Source organism: Rhamphochromis longiceps, linkage group LG7 (genome assembly GCF_057381845.1).
Source record: "Rhamphochromis longiceps isolate RC_006_pf linkage group LG7, R_longiceps_female_GT1.1, whole genome shotgun sequence".
Taxonomy (NCBI): Eukaryota; Metazoa; Chordata; class Actinopteri; order Cichliformes; family Cichlidae; genus Rhamphochromis; species Rhamphochromis longiceps.
In genome coordinates this window covers 31,763,540-31,784,575 of record NC_140563.1, presented here as the reverse complement: position 1 = coordinate 31,784,575, position 21,036 = coordinate 31,763,540, and the positions used below count along the sequence as shown (strand labels likewise).

The window sequence follows — 21,036 nt, the reverse complement described above, 5'->3', positions numbered from 1 at the left end:
AGAGGAGAGTCCTGGCCCCTAGCCCTGCCAGTGTAGCAGAAATGATGACGGATGATGGTGGCAGCAGCAGCCGTTCTTCTCTGCGTGAGTAGCTAATTTACGTTGAGTAGGCTAACCACGTTATTACATTAATGCATGTAAGGTGAACTAGCAAACATCATCATAGCTACATGCGGCTGTCTTCTTGTTTGATGGCAGATACTCCCTTCACCCTGGCTAAAATGACCAAAGAAAAAGTGGAAAACAGTTAAACATGAGAGGTTTTTGGACAAAGTTTGTGTTTTTTCCATTGTTTAAGCACTGCTTCCAGCCAAGAGTGATACCATATATGCCCCATAGCTGCAGAAAAGGCTAACATTGTTATATTTTTTACAAAAAACAGCTGAACATGAGAGGTTTTTGGACCAATTTTGTGTTCTCCATTCTTTAAGCACCGGTTTGAGCACCGTTTGAGCACCGGCACCGTTTCAAAAGTACCGATTTGGCACCGGTATCGGATAAAACCTAAATGATACCCATCCCTACTTATCTTGGCCTTACATCCATGAGTTGCCCCACCCACTTGCTTTACACTTGTGTGTTGTGTGGCAATTGCTCAGGAAAAAAAACTTGGTGGGGGGGCTAAAACAGTTCAGAACATGATTTTTTGTCCAACTCCCATCATCCTCATCCAGTTGTGGCAGATAGCTGCCGCTCCCTGAGCCTGTGTGTTCCTGTTAAAAGGTTTTCTTTCCTACTGTCACAATGTGCTTGCTCACAGATAGTTGGCTGATTGCTGGGGGTTTCTTTCTTTTAAATTATACACCAATTTGAGGCAACTGTGATTTCGTACTATATAAATAGAATTCAATTTAATCGAATTAAATAGAACTAAAAGACAAATAAGCATTATTTTAAACTGCATTATACACAGCTGTTCTAGTAAAATCCAAAAATAAAATAAAGCTGGAGCTGAAATGAGCAGAACAGTGCGCTTTAAGCCTTTTATTTTTGAGCAATTATTGTTTGTTAAATGCTTCTCTTTTTGGGGAATCAGGGGACGTCTCTTCTCAACCCCAAATTATCCCTTTTTAACCTTTGCCTTTAGAGATTTATGTAAAAAAAATGTTTGTTTTCAGGAATAGTGGATCAATATACATTAGTGACTGCACATTAGCTATTAGAGAATAAAAGAGCAGAGCCTTCCATTCACTGCCAGCTCATCCAGCTTATTGCTATTTCAGATCTATAAGAGGAAAGACACATGTGGACACTTTTTTTCACCCATTTCTCTGTAACTCTGAGCTGCATAAGCAGAAGAAAACAAAGATTCAAGAGCTTTTTTAAAAAGGTTCTCTCCTTTACATATGAAGGCTCCTCCTGAAATTCTCTGTCAACACAAACCAACACAGTCTCTGGGACCATTGTGTGTTACGGTACATTTCAGGAACAAATACACACTTTGGAAATGTACGACTCGTGTTTACATGTCAGAACATGGCACTTTATGATCAGATTTGAGGCGTGACACACTGAAGACGCAGACTCTTCTCCTGTTTATTGTAAACATCATGTGATGTTTGCCGGCGGTGGCCGTTGAGAGTGGAGTGTAAACAGAATATGAATGTGGTGCGAGCACAGAGAAAGACTCAGAGGGGACACCGAGACAAAGACATGAAAGGACAGAGACGAGCAGAGAGGCCCAGCTGGAAGGAGACTGAAAATACCCGAAGGTTAATTTGCAGATTTTCTCCTGAGTCCAACAAACAACAGCTGCTTCTGTTTGATTTCAGCTTTCTCTGCTGTAGAAAAATAAGACTAGCTTGTGTTTCATTAGAGGTGCTATCACGGATTCTAATTGTACGGAAAAATCTTGTGGTACTGACAGCATTAAAAGAAACACCTGTTCATCAGCTAGTCTGAAGAAGACCTAATGTCTTCATGTGGCAAGAAAACTTTTCTGTCTGTCACTTCCTAACTTTAGTTCTGTAAAAACAAAGCCCTGCCATTTAACTAAATGAGAATGCCAATTAAGTTGTGCAAAAAGAATATACGGTCATCTGGGATAAAGTTTCTGCAACTTGAATCCACTTAAAGAATATTTCACATTTATCCTTTCCTCAAACTACAGAAAGCAGAAAAGACTGATGTAGCTGTTACGTCTGAAAAGTGAAGACAATATAAATGGGCCTTAAACCTGCATTCTTGACCAGCAGGGGAAGACTTCTCTGGTTGCAAAGAATTGCTCATTGTATAGTAGTCTATAGGAAAAATAGCTCTGAGTTCCCTTACCTTGGTCCAGGTGAGCACTTTAAAACAGGACTGAAAGCTAATTTAAGTAAGCCGCACATGCAAATCCCCCGAACACTTCCTCTGCCTGAGGCACTGACTTCTCGCTGACTCCTCACGAACACAAGTGGTGCAAAAACAAATTGCTGTAACAGTCATGTTTAACTGCTCGTGACACAAATGAGTTCACTGTTACTGGCACTGACAGCTTTTTTTTTTTTTTTTTTTTTGAATGTGTGTTTATGTGGGGAAAAAAGTATTTTCAGCCCAGTGGGCGTCATTTGACCACTGACCTAATTCTGGCTCTGGTCACCGCAGGACAAATTTCACCCTGCAGTCCAGCGCTGTTCCTGAGGTGATGCTGAGAGACTTCATGCACGATAAACTTCCCTACAGATTGTGCTGACTTTAAAGCACAGCAGCAGCCTGATGGGATTCAACTACAAATATAGATTGCTTTCAGTCTCGTACGAAGCCTGGGGGAAGTTTAGCTTTCGCAAAGCTTGATGTGAATATATCCGTATAATTTTAGGGTAAGCCTACATCTGTGAAGCAAACAACAAAGTTTTGAAAGATGCTACAAAGTCATTTTACTGTAATTAGAGGAAAATAACAATTTAGAACATTATTTATCCCAAATTATATAAAAGTTTTATCTTGGGAAATAGTTTTGTGATCCTAAGACCTTAACACAAACAATTAGTTTCTGGTTTTGTGACAGAATTACACACAAAACCAGAAACTCAGGGCACAATTAATGATGAGAACATTTTGTTTTAGACTTCTAGAAGTTTGTTTTCTGATCTGGAATACAGGAAGGTTTCTGCTTGGTTTCAAAGTGACACTACCAGCCCTAAAGAACCAGCTTCTCTCCTGAAACAGATGGTCTGGAGCCTTGATTATAACATTAGGAGTGATTCTGGCAACTGAAAGACCTTTTATTTAAATATTTAGCAGAGGTGTAATTCTCAAAATCCACACTTCAGAGTGGATACCTCAATTCTTCTTTCCACAGTCTATAGTTTTTCTTTTGTTTTGTTAGTGGGGATTGATATTTATAATGAGGGGAAACCAATTTTTACCACAGGTGTGATTCCTCAGTTAGATCATGGATTAAAAATTAACTCAGTTTATTTGTAGCTCTCGCTTTACCTGAATGACCTGTGCACATTGTAGCTATCAGCAGACTTGTATGCTTTTAACATGACATTTACAGCTCCGCGTAGTTAACCAATAAAAGTACGTGGCTAATTTGTACATCATCACATAAGAACATTATTAAACGGCTTTTTCTGCTAAATGCTGCTTACTCTCCACACAGAGAGTGTTTTATCTGTATATTTCACCAGAAAGCTTTTCTAGCATACCGATAGTTAGGTCAGCTATTTCTCTGTCAGTGAAGAGTCATTATTCAGAACTCTTCTGTTACATATTCTCAGTTTCATCTGTTTTTACAACTAATTTAATCTTGTTGAACCTGAACTTTTTCAGGGGATATCTGAATACACGATGAATTTAAAAATAAATTAAATAAAAACTACAGAAGTCTCTAGACATTCAAATGGTGATTTTCATATTTACCAATATTTACCAATATTAGTTTATCATTTAGCCTTTTAAAGATTTTGTCTGTAAACTTTGGGGGGAACGGTTTGCCACAGCTGCTGAGTTACAGGATGTTCATAATTACCTCTACACAATCGCTTCACAGGAAAAACTGCTAGCACTGATATGAAATGAATAAGATTTCAGGAAAAAAGAAATTTTGAAAATAATTGCTTCAAACCAAACAATCAACAGAATCCTTGAGCACCTTCAGTTTGAATGTACGAGCTGCTGAGGAGCAGTAAGACAATAAATACAAATATATTTTATTTATGAAAACCTCCTGAAGCAAACAGTCAGCTCAGAAAAACAACAACACTGCATTTGATTCTGGAGGTTATCTGTCAATGTAGCAATGCCAACTGTTTTCGCCCTATTCTGTTTGCTTATTCATTTTTATTTATTTTTTTTAATTTCCACAGAGGTGGGACAACTCTTGTTATTTTTTTTTTCCTTTTTTACCTAAGGAGCATTGGTAAGTGACACAGTTTTGCTCTTTAATTTTACACAGAAACCTTTGTGTGTTCTTGTTTTTCTATCCAAGTTAGGACGTAAGTTGATACTTGACCAAGTAAGTATTGTCATGCGCCTGGTGGGAAAGGGTCATATAATAATTCTATTTCCTCACCTAGTACACTGAGCTCAGCGTATGCAGTGATGTTGTGGTTCTTGTTGGAGGCTGTACAGCTGTAACTGCCAGAGTCGTCGTCAGTGACGCTTCTGATGATCAAGTTGCTGCCCGCCAGTAGAGAGTACTTCTTGTTCCTAAAAGGGAGGAAAGAGTTTTTGCATTTCATTATTGCTTCTTTGTTACTTGCATAGAGGAACGATCAGCCTAGCTTTGTTACCTTAATAATAAGTTATTTCTATATATACTTGTTGCCCATGCAACTGATCTACGCAACTATCTGACCCATTGCTGCAGCTCAGTGCATTTAGGCATGCAGACATGGTCAAGACAATGTGATAAAGTACAAACAGAGCATTGGAAATGGGAAGGAAGGGGATTTAAGTGACTTTGAACTTGGCATGGTTCATTATGCCAGACAGCCTGGTCTGAATATTTCAAAAACCAATAATCTACTGGGATTTTCCAACACAACCATCTCTACAGTTTACAGATAATGGTCCATAAAAGCAAAAATACATATTGAGTAACAATTTTTTAAAAATGATTTGTTAAGGTTGGAGGTCAGAGAAGACTGGCCACACACTTTCTGCCATGAGTCAGTGTGTGGCTGGCAAACTGTGGACCCAATTGCAGAACACAGGACTGAACATAAAACAGTTTTATTGCTGGATTTTAAGGAGGGAGATACAAAATTACCAAAACTCTGACACAAATCAAAAACTTACTAGTTTCCAATACTGATAATACAGATCACACGCAAGGAGAAGTATGACAACAACATGACTATGAACAAAAGAAGATGGAAGACTTAAATACACACATGAGGTAAGAACAGATTGGAAACACCTGGAGAACACAGGTGAACAGAATCTACAAACAGCAAAACAAAATACACATGGGACATGAGACAAAATTAGACAGGGAACATAAGCTTATAGACAGAGACCCAGACTCAAAACATGCAAACTCTATGTAGCAAAAGCATAAACACAGAGACATGACTGAGAGAGGACACAAGAGTCACCTGATAAAACTAACAGGACCAGACAACCACAGAGACAGCGAGAAAGAGAAACATGATGGGGACCACAAATGATGATAACCAAACATTACAAAACTAAGATATAAATCATTTATATCCTTTTCATCACATCCAAGTTCTTAAATAATCAGGCTCCATCCTATCTTTAAGATTTCATACTACACTGTACTTCCCTGTACACCTCTGACTTCTGCTACAACTCTGAATTATGCCATATTCAGAAGTTTGCAGATGACACGGCCATCATGGGGTGTATCTGGGATGATCAGGAAGAGGAGTACAGAAGTCTGGTGAGGAACTTTGTCGCATGGAGTCACACAAGCCACCTGCAACTCAACACCTCAAAGACTAAGGAACTGGTTGTGGACTTCGGGAGGTCCAGAGAAGGTCCACTGCCGGTTCAGATAGAGGGGGAGGAGGTGGAGGTGGTCAACAAGTACAAGTACCTCGGGCTGTGGGTGGACAATAAACTGGACTGGTCATGCAACACAGAGCACCTGTATAAAAAAGCCCAAAGCCGACTGTACTTCCTCAGGAGGCTGAGGTCTTTCAACATCTGCAGGAAGCTCCTGAGGATGTTTTACCAGTCGGTGGTTGCTGGAGTACTTTTCTATGCTGTGGTGTGCTGGGGGAGCAGCACAGCAAAGAGGGACTCATCCAGGCTGGAGAAACTGATCAGGAGGGCTAGCTCTGTGGTCGGCATGAAGCTGGACACTCTGGTGACAGTGGCAGAGAAAAGGACATTAAAGAAACTGCTGGACATTATGAACAATGCTGGGCATCCTCTGCACATGGCCATAAACAACCAAAAGAGTCTGTTCAGTGACAGGTTGCTTCTCCCCAAGACAAGAACTAACAGACTTAAAAACTCCTTTGTCCCACACGCCATCAGACTGTTTAACTCCTCTCTGGAGGGGAGAGGGAGGGGAAACAGGAGGACAAAGGAGGGGGGAACAACTAAGCTGTAGTGCCTCTTCACCTCACTGTGCAATACCTTGTGCAATACTTTTTGTAAATAGTCAACAGTGCAATAGACTCAATACTTGAAATGTGCAATTCACTTGTATTTTTATTTTTTATTCCTATTTATTCTATTTATCCCCTTTGTATATTTTATTTATATTTGTCTCTGTATTTATATATGTGTGTGTGTGTGTGTGTGTGTGTGTGTGTGTGTGTGTGTGTGTGTGTGTATATATATATATATTTATATATATATAACAATTCTGTAACTGTAACTTCGGTCGTTGCTGTGCTTTTTTTGGAAATCGAATTTCCCAGAGGAACCCACCCGAGGGATTAATAAAGTTCTATCTTATCTTATCTTATCTTATCTTATCTTACTACCTATAAAACCCCAACAGACTGGGCTTGTTTGTGGTTCCTATAGTATTTAAAAATACTATGGGAGGCAGATCCTTTAACTTTCATGTTTCTCTTCTGTGAAACAAGCTTCCTGTTTGGATTTGGGGAAAAGTCACCATCTCTACTTTTAAGATAAGGCTTAAAACTTTCCTTTTTGATAAAGCATATTGTTAGGGCTATATGACCCAGGTGACTCTGAATCCTCCCTTAGTTATGCGGTAATAGCTCTAAACTACTGGGGGCATCTCCACTCACCTTTTTCATTCACTATATGTTCTCCATACACCTCACCTGGAGCCACAACATCATCACCCTAATAAAGAAGGCCCAGCAGTACCTAACCTGCCCGAGAAGCTGTGTCATGGTTTTTGAGTATGTTTGGACTTTTCTTATCCTCTGGAATAAAGAGATGGTTATTTTCAGTTTTTAAGAGCCTCTGAGTTTTAGCTTTTGGTTATTGCTTGCTTTCATGCCTGTTCCCTTTTTCGTGTCCAGTCTGTGTTTTGTCTCTTCTTTCTGTCATGTGCTTCCATGTCTGATTATTCGCTGTCCTAATGTAGAGCTCATGTCTGTCTCAGTGTGCATGTCACTTCCTGTTTTATTTTGACAGTTCCTCATCCCATGTGTGTTTGTTCAGTTTTGCTTCCCCTCTTTCATTAGTTGGATTTGTTGCAGCTGTGTCTCCACCCGTTTCCTATCCTCTCATCTGTATTTACGTCCTCATTGTTCCTCTGTTCCACTTTTGTTTCCCCTCATGTCTGTGTTAGTCTGCAGTTTCTGTGATTGTGCATTTTAGTTTTCTGAAGCTCCAGCAATATAAGCTGTTCGAGTTCAGTTTCCATCTCCATCTGCAAACTGCCAGCCACACATGAATGCATGGCAAGCTGCTCCAGAAATTCTACCTCTCCTCAGTGGACAGTAAGCTCTCCTACTGCCTGGGTGTTTGGTACGCAGGTACGCTAAAGGAAGGCTGTTCAGAGGGTAATTAATACTGCCAAAAAAATCATTGACTGCCATCCCTGGATGCCGTTGTCAGATCCTCCTGTCTCAGAAAAATCAAGACCATCACAGGCGACCAATTGCACCCCCCCCCCCCCCCCCCCCACCTGAATGACCCAATGCCCTCTGGACCAGGTCCTACACGATCAGACTCACAAACAGCTTCATCCTCTTGGCCAGGACAGCAAACAAACAAACCCCACCAAGCCATGAGCCATGGTCTGAGCAACCCTCATCACTCAGACCACTCGCACACAGACTCTACTCAGACAAAACCCTTTGCACTACTTTCAAGCACTTTGCGACGTGTCCTCTAATGTGCCTTTTACATTATGTGCCTTCTTCCTGTTTTGTATATATTCCACTTGCTTGTATGTACTCTCCTTGTCTGTTATTTATTCTTGCTGTCCTAATATTTATTCCTGCACCGTTTGTGTGGAACACCCAAATTTTTGTTGTACAATGTCAATAAAAGCCTGTTCTATTGTCTATACACCACTCTGCATTTAATGATTAGTCATCATTAATCTCTGGCTCACTTCCAAAGCATGTCTTGGTCCTGTCTTCCTCCCCCCACCCAAACCAGTCGTGGTAGATGGCCTGAGTGTGGTTATTCTGGAGGTTTCTTCCTTTTAAAAGCTTTTCCTCCCCATTGTCACCAAAGTGCTTGCTCATATGGGTTCCTATAATTGTGCTGAGTAAGAGCTAGGCATGCCACTACAAACTAGACACAGACCAAAGGTAAACAAAAACAGAGACAAGGACTGACTACACACACAGAGATGAGCCAAAGAGTGGGTGAAAATGAGAGGGGACAAACAGTGTTAAAGAAGAATTATGGAATATGAATATAAATAAAAACTTCTTATTAAGTCTTATTCTAAATCTTGTTCTTACTGTTATCTCTTCCAATTTATTTGGTGAAATTTCTAGGAGCCAAGTTGGGCAAGTAGGGTCAGTGAAGACTGCACCAAAGGTTGTTTACAAAAGGTTGTTTCAGGTTATTTATTTTTACATAAAGAGTCCAAAACTTTAGTTTTACTACAGCTGTCTATTGGTCATACTAAAAAAAGGTAATTCAGTGTATTAGTGAATCGCTAATATGTTGTAATAACTCTTTTCTGCAAAGGAATGTAAAAATATAATGCTATGAATACGCATAATCATTCAAACATTTACCACCAAGGCATAGCAATCACTGGGCCATACTGGGATCAGTGTGGGTAAAATCAGATGTGTGCTGTTGGTGGTTTAAACATGGATTAACACAGTAAAGCAGACAGACCAGCTCTGAATCAGTTCCTCTCCTGTCCTCCACTGGATGCTCGGAGTCGGGTAACCAGAGGCTGAACACTCAAGCACCGCATCTGATCCCAGCAGAGCTGTTACTCGGGTCGGGCTCTGAAGGAACTGGAGGTTCCTGCTGACGCCAGGTTCTGAAAGAGAAAAGAAAAGGAGAAAAGGAGAGGGTAAAGGTCAAACATAGTCTAATACATTCTAAGACACACACAATTTGGCCACGTGTCATTTTATAAGGATGCCGTGTGAAAACAACAGCAATCATCTGCTTGTTAACCAGTCAGCCAAAAGAGCATTTTTAGCATTCATTGTGTTCTATTTTTTCACAAAGGTAGTGAAGGAGGATTCTGCACAAAACGGGATAAATAATTTCCTTACAGTAATTTTGTGCATGGATGGATCATGGGTGGTTGTGTTGAACCAGAAAAGTGTGAATTATTGGCTTCCATAAGTGGGCAGGAAATAAAATAATCTATCCCCTCTCTTCTGCTTTTCTTTTCAGAGTCACAGGGTGGGGGGACTGGAGCCTATCACAGCTGTCTTAGCGTGAGAGAGACCCTTGACAGGTTGCCAGTGTGCCGTGCACCTATGGGCAATTTAAAGTTTCCAATTAACCTATCCCCACTAACTGCATGTCTTTGGATTGTGGGATGAAGCCAGAGTACCCGGAGAGAACCCACACAAACACGGGGAGAACATGCGAATTCCACACAGAAAGACCCCGGCCTGATGGTGGAATTGAACTCAAGACCTTCCTGCTGCAAGGCAACAGTGCTAACCAACATGCTGCCCTGGCAATGAAACAAATGCCATCATTTTAATTGTATTAGCATGTAAACCATTGGAGCTTTTTAAACTATGATAGATGCATTATTTAGAAAGTTCTTCATGTTTATATGATTGCTGATTGATGTGACTGCTGTCCTTGGTCCTGCAAGATTAGCTGGTTCTGAGGACAGATGTGAACAGCTAATCAGTAATCATTTACATGCCAATGAGTAACCAACTTATTGAGAAAAATGTGTCAGTAAAGGTAAGCTATAAGAAGCATAAGCTAAAGTCAAAGGTTCTGCTTTTGTTTCTTTCTTTGTTCTTGGGAGGAGTTCCTTGGATGACATCTCAGCTGAGGACCTGACACTAATTAGAAAGCAACTATTGGATTTCTCCAAGGTTGAATACACCTAGCATCGGTATGGAGAGGTACAAAAAACAAGCTTAAATAAAAAGCTCCTTTCGGTTGTATTCCTACCTGTAAACACAACACAAGAAAAGGGAAAATGGTTCTTGGTTGGAAATATAAAAGGTCTCAGGCTGGTGCAATAAAATGGTTTCTTAAAAGACACATGAATCATCTGAATTTTTATGGTTTTTTTTTCTTGCTTTCCAGGGTGATAAGTCCCTGCAAGGGATTCCTTAAAACATACAAGGTCTCCTAAAATATTTTAGTTTATGCTATGAGACTAGGCTTAATTTAAAAAAAGAAAAGAAAAAAGCTTGTAAATAACTGTCAGGTAAGCATCTGTATGCAGAAAGTCTGTACAAGATCATTTAGTTCAGTGGAAAAAAAATAAACAATTTAGATGAAAAAGATTGAATGCATTTTGAGAAATCATCTCTCGTTTATAACCTAATTCTGCTTCCACATTGACATTTCTTTATTTGAGGCCTAACCTTGATGAGCTCATGCAGTTTTCCACCAAGCTGATTTGAAACCCAGATGCATCTCCAAGAAAACAGTGTGAATGTGCTCCTTTGATGGACAAACCAGAAGAAGTCGCGTTGTGTTTCATCCACTGGCAAAGGCGTTTAGTGGTCTGATATCCAACACAAGCTTTCATCTAAGAAAACCTAAGGGCCTGAAGGAACACGCACGTACACACGTACACACGTACACACACACACGTACACACACGACATCTATACTGGGTCAGGCTTGTGTTCATCCTCGGGCACCCCCTCAGGGTGAAAGCAAATCTGACTCAGAGTGACTAGACCCAGAACCAGACTATTTCCTTTAGTAGACAGGAAGTTACATCATTATCATAATCACCATCATCCGCCAGTGGCACTGACACACACCAATATGCACCTCTAACGTGAAATATTTTGTAATCATCTTTTACTCCTTATCTTTGAATAGGCATGAAGTTATTTCACATCTGCTGCTCGTCGTGAAATAAGAAACAGCCGAGCCGTTTCCCCCTGAAAGTGAATTAAGGTGATCAGAGCATGAATATTCTAAGATTCACAAGTTTTTCAAACTTGTGTGACCCTTTGCAGATTACAGCTCATTCTAGCTTGACTTTATAAACTATACCGTATCTACATCTTAAATTAATTTAATAATTAAGACCCTTTCTTTGGTACATTTTGCTTGTAGGTCAGACCTCTTACTTCCAGAACTGCCTTAAAGTCTAAATAAGGTGCCCTGGAAACATTCGTCAGAGATGGTTGATGGTGCTCACCTGGCACCAAGTACCACCATATTTTTAAATTCACTAAAATCAGCCTTTCTTTTCTCATTGCCCTCAATACCCAACCAGCCTGTTAAAAAGGCTGCTTTTCCTTCCAAGTACCACCAAGAGCAGGGATGTCACTTTGACCTTAAGAGCGCCAAACCAGTGGAACTGCCCTTTATGTCAATGTATAGAAGTTAAATTACACATTTAATGTCAAAATTAAAAAAAAATACTTCTGTAGTAAATCTGTCCATCTGTCAGCATGACTCTTCAATTGTAAGAAATGTATAAAAAGACAGAAAACATGCCGTCAGCTCGTTGTGCAGACTCTCCTGTCCTGTTCTAAAACTGAAAATCTTTGTTTATTAGTGGAATATGTTAATATGAATCCCACATTTCTATTGTAGTTAGTGAAAAACAGGAACTTTGTGTAATTTAATTGTTCACTTGTTTTTTATTTACTTTAGTGTAGCATGAACAGCCATGAGGGAGGTCTTTATGAGTCGGAAAACTTATGAAAATACAGTTTTACATACAGAATTACATAATTTATACACTGTGTGCTTCTTTAGAATAATACAGGGTATTTACCTTACAATATAAAGCACCTTGAGGTGACTGACCTGTACTGAACCCAGATTCAGCTGATACAAAAACTGCCTCAATAACAGTTTAAGTTACACAACAAACTGCCCGTTTACATATTTACATATTTAATTCAGCAAGTGTTCCCTGTACTAGGATCCCATCTGTGAGGTTCAAAAGTATACACATGGATAATAAATAAGATGTAAAGCTGTGCAACTTCATGATTTTGAAAAAAAAAAGAAAGAAACCACAAGAATCGGAAACGTAAAACAAGCATCATCAGCAGAAAACCGCGCGCGGTGAACACGAGCAAAGAAAAGAAGAAGCAGCGGGAGAAACGTCCACGCAGCAGATTTTCTTTTTGTGTGTGCTGGTCGCAGAGGTGAGTAAAGAGCGAGGGATCACGGAGATAATCACTGAGCAGAAGCGTTGATCCTTTAATATTTTCACAGGCACGTCGCCCAAGGAGGCTGTCAGCAAATCAGATGAAACACTGGCACACCTCGCATCACAACAAGGAGGACACACGCGCAGTCACGAGCTATTCACTGCATGCAGACAAAGACACACAACACCTTTGAGGAACGACGACAAATATATTCAGCGCTGTTCTCCTCTGAAATGTTGAAACAAAGATAAACTGTCCCTTTAATGCGTTTTCGAAGCTAATTATTAGATAAGTCATCCTTTTCCCAGACCTTCAGCTCAGTTCACTGCACAAACACACTCAGTTATTATTTGTACCCAACAGGCCAAGAGGCGTGTTCTCACATCATGTTATTACCATGTTCTCATCTCACAACCTTGTTTCTTCTTTAGTTTTCATGCTGCACCAAACTAATAAAGGTAATAAATCACAGACTTAAGAGTTGCTCTTTTAAATGCTAGAAAAGTAAATCTAATATATATAATCCTTTTATTTTTATGTATTTATTTGTATTTAAGGTGGACTTTTAATTCACAAACCAGAAAAATCTGGGACTGTGTGGATTTTCCCAGTTTGGTGTAGTCAGTAGCTTTCGGTACTCCTCCTACCCACTTGTGATTCTGCACTGAGTTATAACGAAGGTTGCAGCCTTCACCACATCACCAACCAACCACTTAAGTGTATGGTTAGGATTAGGGTGTTTTAGACAAGAACAAAATATGCATAGTTTCAGAAACTAGAAAATCTCATCTTTAAAGTGATAAATATAAACACACCCTGACCCTAAACAGCTAAGTTTTTAGGGTCAGTAAATGTGGTAAGAGATCAAAATCAAGGCACTTCTTTGTTCACTGTTTCCGAACAAATCCCATTTCCAAGGTAAGTGGATTAATCCCGGTCCTGTCTGGATTCTGATAGGATTTAACCTGCTGATTTTTTTTTGTTCATCAGGACTTCCAAGGCTTAATTTTTAAGCTTTAGTGTATCTCACAGCAGGATGTAAGAGGACATCTTTGGCTCGCTGCGATCCTGCCTTCTGTTCTTCTGTCCTTTTGTAACTCGGGTTCATCTGAAGGTAAAATGAAGCACCAGCAGTTTGAGTTTAGCAAATTAAGGTAGGCTTCCTGTAAGAAATTTCCATACTTGAATTTCCAAGTGTTTTCTTGCTGCAGTGGAGTCTGAGAGACAGAGTTTGAAAACGACTCTCAGAAACGTATTTTTTGTCCCGTGTCACGGGAAATTGAAAAGCTGGCCTGGCTCAATGGAAGGATCCATACTATTATGTTTTGTCTTTATGTCTTTATGTAATGTTTTAATACTAGATGTACTGGACTTTACTGTAAGTTATGTTATATGGAATTTTCTGAATGTATTCTGTGGACAGTGGTAATTAGAAAATGTTGCTCGTCTACACTTGTTGTTGTTGTTGTTGTTTCTTAAAAGTGATGCAAATTGCTGTTGCATTCTGTATTATTGTTTTGACCCCTTTGCAAAGGCAAATTAAAACCTCACAAAGACAACATGTTTATGTGTAGATCATTTGTTTTAAATTTCTATAACACCACAGAGGTAGTCTGAATGGATGCACCCCATAAGGCTAACTGCATATTGAGCCAGAAGGTAATTATTAGGGGTGCAACGATATTCGTATCGATATTGAACCGTTCGATACAGTGCTTTCGGTTCGGTACGCATATGTATCGAACAATACAACATTTGTAATTTATTTTATCAACTTTCCTTCTGACGATGCTGTCTGTGTTGAGCGCTCAGTGAATCTGCGTTCGACTACTCCGCCTAGGCTGCACTGTCGAGCGCAGATCCACTGAGCGCTCAACACAGACAGCATAGTCAGAAGGAAGAGCGCAGGGCACCTCCCCCACCCTCATTCAGATCTGGCGTTTGGAATTATTTTGGTTTTCATGTGACGTATGACCCTGAAGGTAAGCGAGTCATGGACTAAAGTAAAACAGTATGTTGGATGTGCCATGCAATGCTCAATTACATGGGTGGGAACTAGTGTGTTAGCGCAGTTAGCTCGTTAACGTGTTGGCCGTCTAGCCCCATGCACGGGGCGATCGGCGGTAGCTCGTTAACGGAGATTTGCCGTGTTGTGGCGTTAAGGTCATTTCAACGAGATTAACCTGAAAGCACTAGTGGGAACACAACGAATATGACTGCACATTTACGCCGACATCATCCTAGTGCAAAGACAAGTGGAAGCAGAAAAAAAACAAGCAAGCATGCTACTAACTTTAGCCGAGTCATTTAGACAGCTGTTAGCACATGATTCTCCTTATGCTGCTGAGAATATAGCCCAGAAGAAGCGGATAGTATAGCTTTTATTTTGGAAAGAGACATTTCTCTTTCCTGGGGCTAGCGATTTTTTCAGTCGGGCTACCAAAATCTATCTCTTCCCTGCCCGTCGGGCTATTGTAGGAAGGAAAAATATATGTCAATGCTTTAGCATTCTTTCGGAAATGTAGCTGGGTAATTATGTCATTGGCATCGGTGAGCCACTGTCAATATGTGACATATTGAAGTCGCGTTTGAATTTGCGCTTGTTTTTTTGCTTTCACTTTGCAATCGTGCGAACTGTGTATAGAGAGCGACAGCACTGATCTGTGAGTGATGATAATTTCAAATTCAAATTCAAATTCAAATTTTATTTGTCACGTACACAGTCATACACAGTACGATATGTAGTGAAATGCTTGGACAACTGCTCGTGACCTAAAGAAAACAAAAAAGGAAAAGGCTATGAATAAGATAGGAAATAAATATGAAAAATTAAAAAGGGTAAATTTAACTAGGACCAATTCCTCTGACATCGTCTTATCAATCGTTAGCTTACTATGCAAACATGACAAGTGAAATCTCCCGCAGCAAGCTTAAACATGTGAGAGGTTGATCGCGCAGAGAATCGCTGAGCTTATGTGAGTACGTGTGTAAAAGCAGCAGGATTTATATTTGACTACGATGACCTGGATGACTGAGAACCTTCACAGACAGATATATATTTTAGTTATGCTGAGCCAAATAAGACAGGTCAGGGTGAAGAAGTGACAGCCAAAGAAAAGCTTACCACAAAACGGAGAAGTTATGACAAATCAGACTATAAGGCAAAAAGAAAGTGCAGCTTTATGGTTTCATGGACAAAAGAATTTCTGTGGCTGCAATATGACGAGCTAAATAACCAGGGCTGCACATAAGTGGTCCGCAGGTGCGCATTCGCTGTCAAAATAAAAAACACGCACAAGGGTTAGGGTTAAATTTAAAAACTGTACTTTTGCGTTAAAATATATATTTATAATTTTAATAAATGACAAATTAAAAAGGCATGAACATTTTTTTTGTATCGAAAAAATATCGAACCGTGACACCAAAGTATCGAACCGAACCGAACCGTGAATTTTGTGTATCGTTGCACCCCTAGTAATTATGTGTAACTATTTAATCTTTCATAGCTTGCATTTGTTCCTCAGAAGTACAAAAGGCATATTTATGCTGTTTCTTATATCAGCGCAGAGCTGCAGAGAATAGTGCTTCCATGTCACAGATTTGGGATTTGAATCTTACTGGTTGGCTTTCTCCAGGTTCCTCCCATGTGGCACCTGTCATTTAGGTTAATTGATTAAATTACCTAAATGACAGGTTAAAAGATTTTAATTAGGTTAAAGATTCTAAATTGACTGTAGGTGGTCAGTGAGACTAGACAGCAAATGAAACTTTTAAGTGCTCTGTGCTGCGTTAAGGTGCAACATTGTAGCAAGGCTTTCAAAGCTGGTACACGGGCACAAATCCTTGCCATCAAGGATATGATCGCAGTATCTTAGAGGGTACCTCTCCAGCAGAAGGTGTTTTATTTTGAAAAATATATTTTCCTAAGAGTCTATTGTGGGCTTTGTCCACCTACTTTTATATTAGAATCATGTTGGAAGGGGTTCATAGAATGTGTTCTCATCCCAAGGTGGCAAATACCTGAATTCTGAAAGTTTCTTGTTTTGTTTAAATATGATAACAAAAGTTTGTTGTTTTACTTTTTTACTTTATCTGTGAGGACGTTGAACTGGTCTCAGAATTACCGTTAGGTCATGGCATTGACTTCAAAGGGAATCTCACTGTATAACTGAGATACCTGCAGTTTTTCTTTAGAACAGGTTGGCAGAGAGAGGGACAATTAAATAATCCTGTCTTTGAAACTCTGTGGCACATTGCACCCCTGTAGCACAACAGTTTCTTACTTTCATTCTTTGATCGACAATACATGCTAAGCTAGGCTAATTAGCTGCTGACTGTAAATTTACTGTTCATCAGTGGGGGATACCAAGATGACAGGTTGGCATGTTGTGTATAGTTTAAAGGTTAAAAACGTGCCAAAGGAAAGTGACCAACAAAATAAAACTGGAACTGACTACAAAATCAAACATATATCCATGTGTCTAGAGACAGAGGGCGCAAAACAGAAAGGAAAGGTAAAAATTAAAAATGTGTTCCAAAGAGATCACAACCTGTTTATGAGAGTTGTGACCTCTTCTCTTACCTTCTCAATTGATTTGGTTGATTTGGAGTGGTCATCCATGCTGATTCGATTTAGTTTAAAAAAAAACATGTAAAAAGGCCAACGTGAATCTTACCAAGCTCTAAGCCAAAAGAGGTCCACTGACAACTTCAATCCATACCTTCTAACACACCATGTTTTTATGGGTGTTTGCAATGTAATTTGCCTCCATATTCCATGCAAACATACAGTAACATTTCTGAAATAAGTTACATTACTTTGATGAGGTAACCAAACCAGTTATATTACATCATTTTATCTTAACGCTCCATCCATACTTGTAGAGCTGAGCCCTGAGCAGAAATGCAGTGTAAGGCCACACACACAGCGAGGCATCATTCAGAGAAATCAGACGTGATAATCCCTGACCTTTCACGTCAGATTTTCTCTGATGGCTCCATTTGATAAAAACTTTACAAAGGCAAAGTTAATCAAATATTCATGGATTAGAATGATTAAAGTTTAATCATGTGACCCATTAAAACGTCATATACATCAAAGAGAAAAGAGGATAAAAAAAACATGAAAGGATTAAAGGGAAAACCTTGTCAAAGCCAGTGGTTTTGCAACACAGTGGGGAAACACTGTATGTCACCCTTAACCAAAACTTTAATAGACTAAAACCAACAAACTTTATACATCAAAGGTAACAAGTCTAAATTTTTTCATTTTGTTTCTGTTGACACCAAAATCAGGTCGAGATTTTCGCTTCATAAAAGTACAAGTCTTATCAAATATTTCACAACATGTGGAAATGGAAGGAAAACTGCTTCACTAAAGGCTAAAAAAGCCAGATTTCGTTCAGCTTACATGTTGCAACAGTTTTCTGTTTTCTGCCCTTTCACCACTCAAACTGAATGTGTGAACCGACTGAGTGTCCATTTATCTGGCAACAGATTCGACTCAGGCAGCTGAGTCTGTGTCAAGTGTCTGTGAGAATCGCACATTACAGCCACATCTCTGCAGGATGCTGCAGAGCAGATACACAGCCTTCAAAAATAAAAATGCTCCGCCAGGCTTACAACAACAGTCGGTTAAATGCAATTAAATGCAATCGGGAAATATGTATGCCATACAAAACCTGCACTGATTTATATTTTGGAATTTTGCTATTATTATTGTTATTGTTGTTGTTGTTGGTATCGTTACTACTAGTAATAATAATAATGTTACAACATTTATTGTTGAAACTTGAACATTGTTTTCTTTTACTTAATCCAGATAAATGTATACTCATTCACCTTGGTAGTAAAAATTATTGAAAAATGTCAAATTAACGGTCATTTTTAGTTTTACTACCTGGTTAATAATTTTTTACAACATTATTTTGATGGTTGTATTAAGTTTTAAATGATTTTAATAGTGGGTTCAAAAGCTGTTTAAGAAAGTAGGCACCATGAGTGGCAACGTTTCCAGTTCTTGTTCAGTCACCAAAATTGAGTCCTTTTAAGGAAAGATTGTGCTTAAAATGCAAAATGCTACCCCAAGAGTATACCTGTGACACAGCATCTCTGAAGCTGTTTTTCCATTCTCTGCACATCTTTCAGTCAGATGCAGAGTATTTAGTCCGCATGGGGTCTTTTATTTTGAAATTTAAATAGCTGTTCTATGCCATTCTTGTATCTGACTTCATGGTTTCTTTATCTGCTCCATGCAGCTTGATGGGTTTGCATTAAGAGATGGATACAGCACTATCTGTGTTGCAAGGAACCACTTCTGGGACACTTCTGAAATCCACATCTTGCGGGATCTCATGGATCAGAAAACATGATATTCCTAAAGCAAGAGCGGTGAAAATTCTCACTCCTGCTGTAACACATGTATCTTGGGATGATGATAAAGGACCTTGTGGAGCCAACTTCAGCAAAACACCAGCATTTGATGTCCTGGTAATGAGGATGGGCTCAGTTGATTGGTAATAAAATCTTCATTACAGACTACTATATAATTCGTAATCAAATGATCACATTTGGCATTTTTCCTTCTTTATAACTTCATTTCAGTTATATTTTATTTGTTTTGTACTTATAAGTTTTGTCTGTTCTGACAAAGCTATTGTAAGTTTTTATTCATATTTGTGTAATTCTTAAAAGTTGAGTTGTGAATGTGGCTTTCTGTGTCACTGTGTGCGTTTATGAAAGAGCAGTTTAGCTGAGAGTCAATACATGTACTTTGAAATGCAAAGTACATGTGATTATCCCTCTGAAGGTCGACGCTTCGGCTGCACGGAGCCCCCGCTGGGAACGAACGCGGGAACACTTCACCAGTTCGACTCAAAGTGGTGTTTAACCGCGGAGAGCGTGAGCTAACACGAGCTGTAATCTGAGTGATGAAGTGGACGGCGTATGGACTCGTATAATTGGATGATGTGGAGTGTACGGACCATCAGCGGCTGACAGACTCCCTGCAGACCGCGGAGAAGCTGCTCCCTCTCAGCCCGGAGACGTGTTATTAAATTCACATATATTCATTACATCACATTTCATTTTAAAATGAGACATCCAGGACTGGGAGGAAATGAACAAGAATTACTACCTGACAGAGTGATGACTGTAGGAAAAGTATAACTCACCGCTAAGTAAAAACTGCTGGTGCAGCACCTAACCATAAAAGGACTGGAAATCTAAACCAGTCCACTTAACTGTGATAATACAAACATTTGAAATATGCATCATGTATTATACATGTTTACAATCAACACATTATGCCAAAATATTGCAACGCAACAAGATAAATGAAATCAACTTAGTCTCAAAAGTTCTTTAAGCCAATGAACAGTTATCAGTGAGCCAGTCAATCAATAGATCTAAAATCATGTGTTTGGAGGGCATCATTGTTCCATCAGTTACCTGGGAGCACACGGAGCTCTGCGTCCGTCCCCGTCCTGGTGCTGCTGGGGTTATCAGCCAGACAGCGGTATGTAGCCGAGTCCGGGGGCTGGACTCGGCTGACCTGCAGCGAACCTGATGGCAGCACAGCGAGACGGGAGTCAGGTTCAAAGGTCAGTGGCAAGTCCTCTCGGTTCTTCTGCCAGCGGATGACAGGTGTTGGGTCACCTGAAACCTCGCAGCGGAGCAGGGCAGTATCGCCGAGGTACGATGAGACGGACTCAGTGGGGACGACCACTTTGAGTGGACCTGTTGGGAAATGAGTTTTGTGAGTAAGAAAAGTATTGACAACAAGTCATTTAGTGTAAATATATACACACAATGGGTTTTGTTGAAAACTGTGTGTGAGAGTATTCAGTTTTCTCTGCATGGAATTATCTCTTAGGCTCACCCAGAAGAAAACAAAAGATAGAGAAAATAATCAGCAGCTTCAGGTTTTGTACACTTCAAATCAGAACTGTGTAAGCAGATACTACAAGGGGAAAAGCTCCCCTGAACTGTGTACACTGCAATAAATCACTTTGTTCTTTCGTATAATGTATCTAACTTCCATCATCTTGGATTTTAGTTTTTGCTGCTTCAGTGACCTTGGACTACTGACGATGAACCAGTACTCTGGTTATAGTGCCTATCCAACTCCTAGCAGCTCTCCAGATCAGTAGAAGAACTACTCCACCAGCTGCAATCAAACATGGTGGTCTTCAGACATTCAACTGCTGGACCGGAGAGGATCTCCACAGAAATAACTAACAAGCAAGCCAGAAAGCACAAGACACAAAGCACCACTAACTGGCTAGAATACAGAGACCACAAATAAATCGATGAGGATGTCATAGTCACACAGGAAAAAAATATATAAATGCTTAAATGAGTTATTAAATATGCCTAAAAACTATCATTTGCA

The 21,036-nt window shown here is 39.7% G+C and overlaps 1 protein-coding gene across 2 annotated transcripts in view; it reads right to left on the bottom strand.

The window, feature by feature from the left end:
- The window catches only part of dcc (DCC netrin 1 receptor), a 372,740-nt gene that overhangs the window by 224,652 nt on the left and 127,052 nt on the right, over window positions 1-21,036 (bottom strand). For both annotated transcript variants that reach the window (XM_085413367.1, XM_085413368.1), the window contains exons 3-5: window positions 20,094-20,381; window positions 9,196-9,346; window positions 4,502-4,638 (exon numbers count right to left, since the gene is read on the bottom strand). In XM_085413367.1, the coding sequence (XP_085269493.1) occupies window positions 4,502-4,638; window positions 9,196-9,346; window positions 20,094-20,381 (576 nt within the window). The remainder of the gene's footprint in view (window positions 1-4,501; window positions 4,639-9,195; window positions 9,347-20,093; window positions 20,382-21,036) is intronic.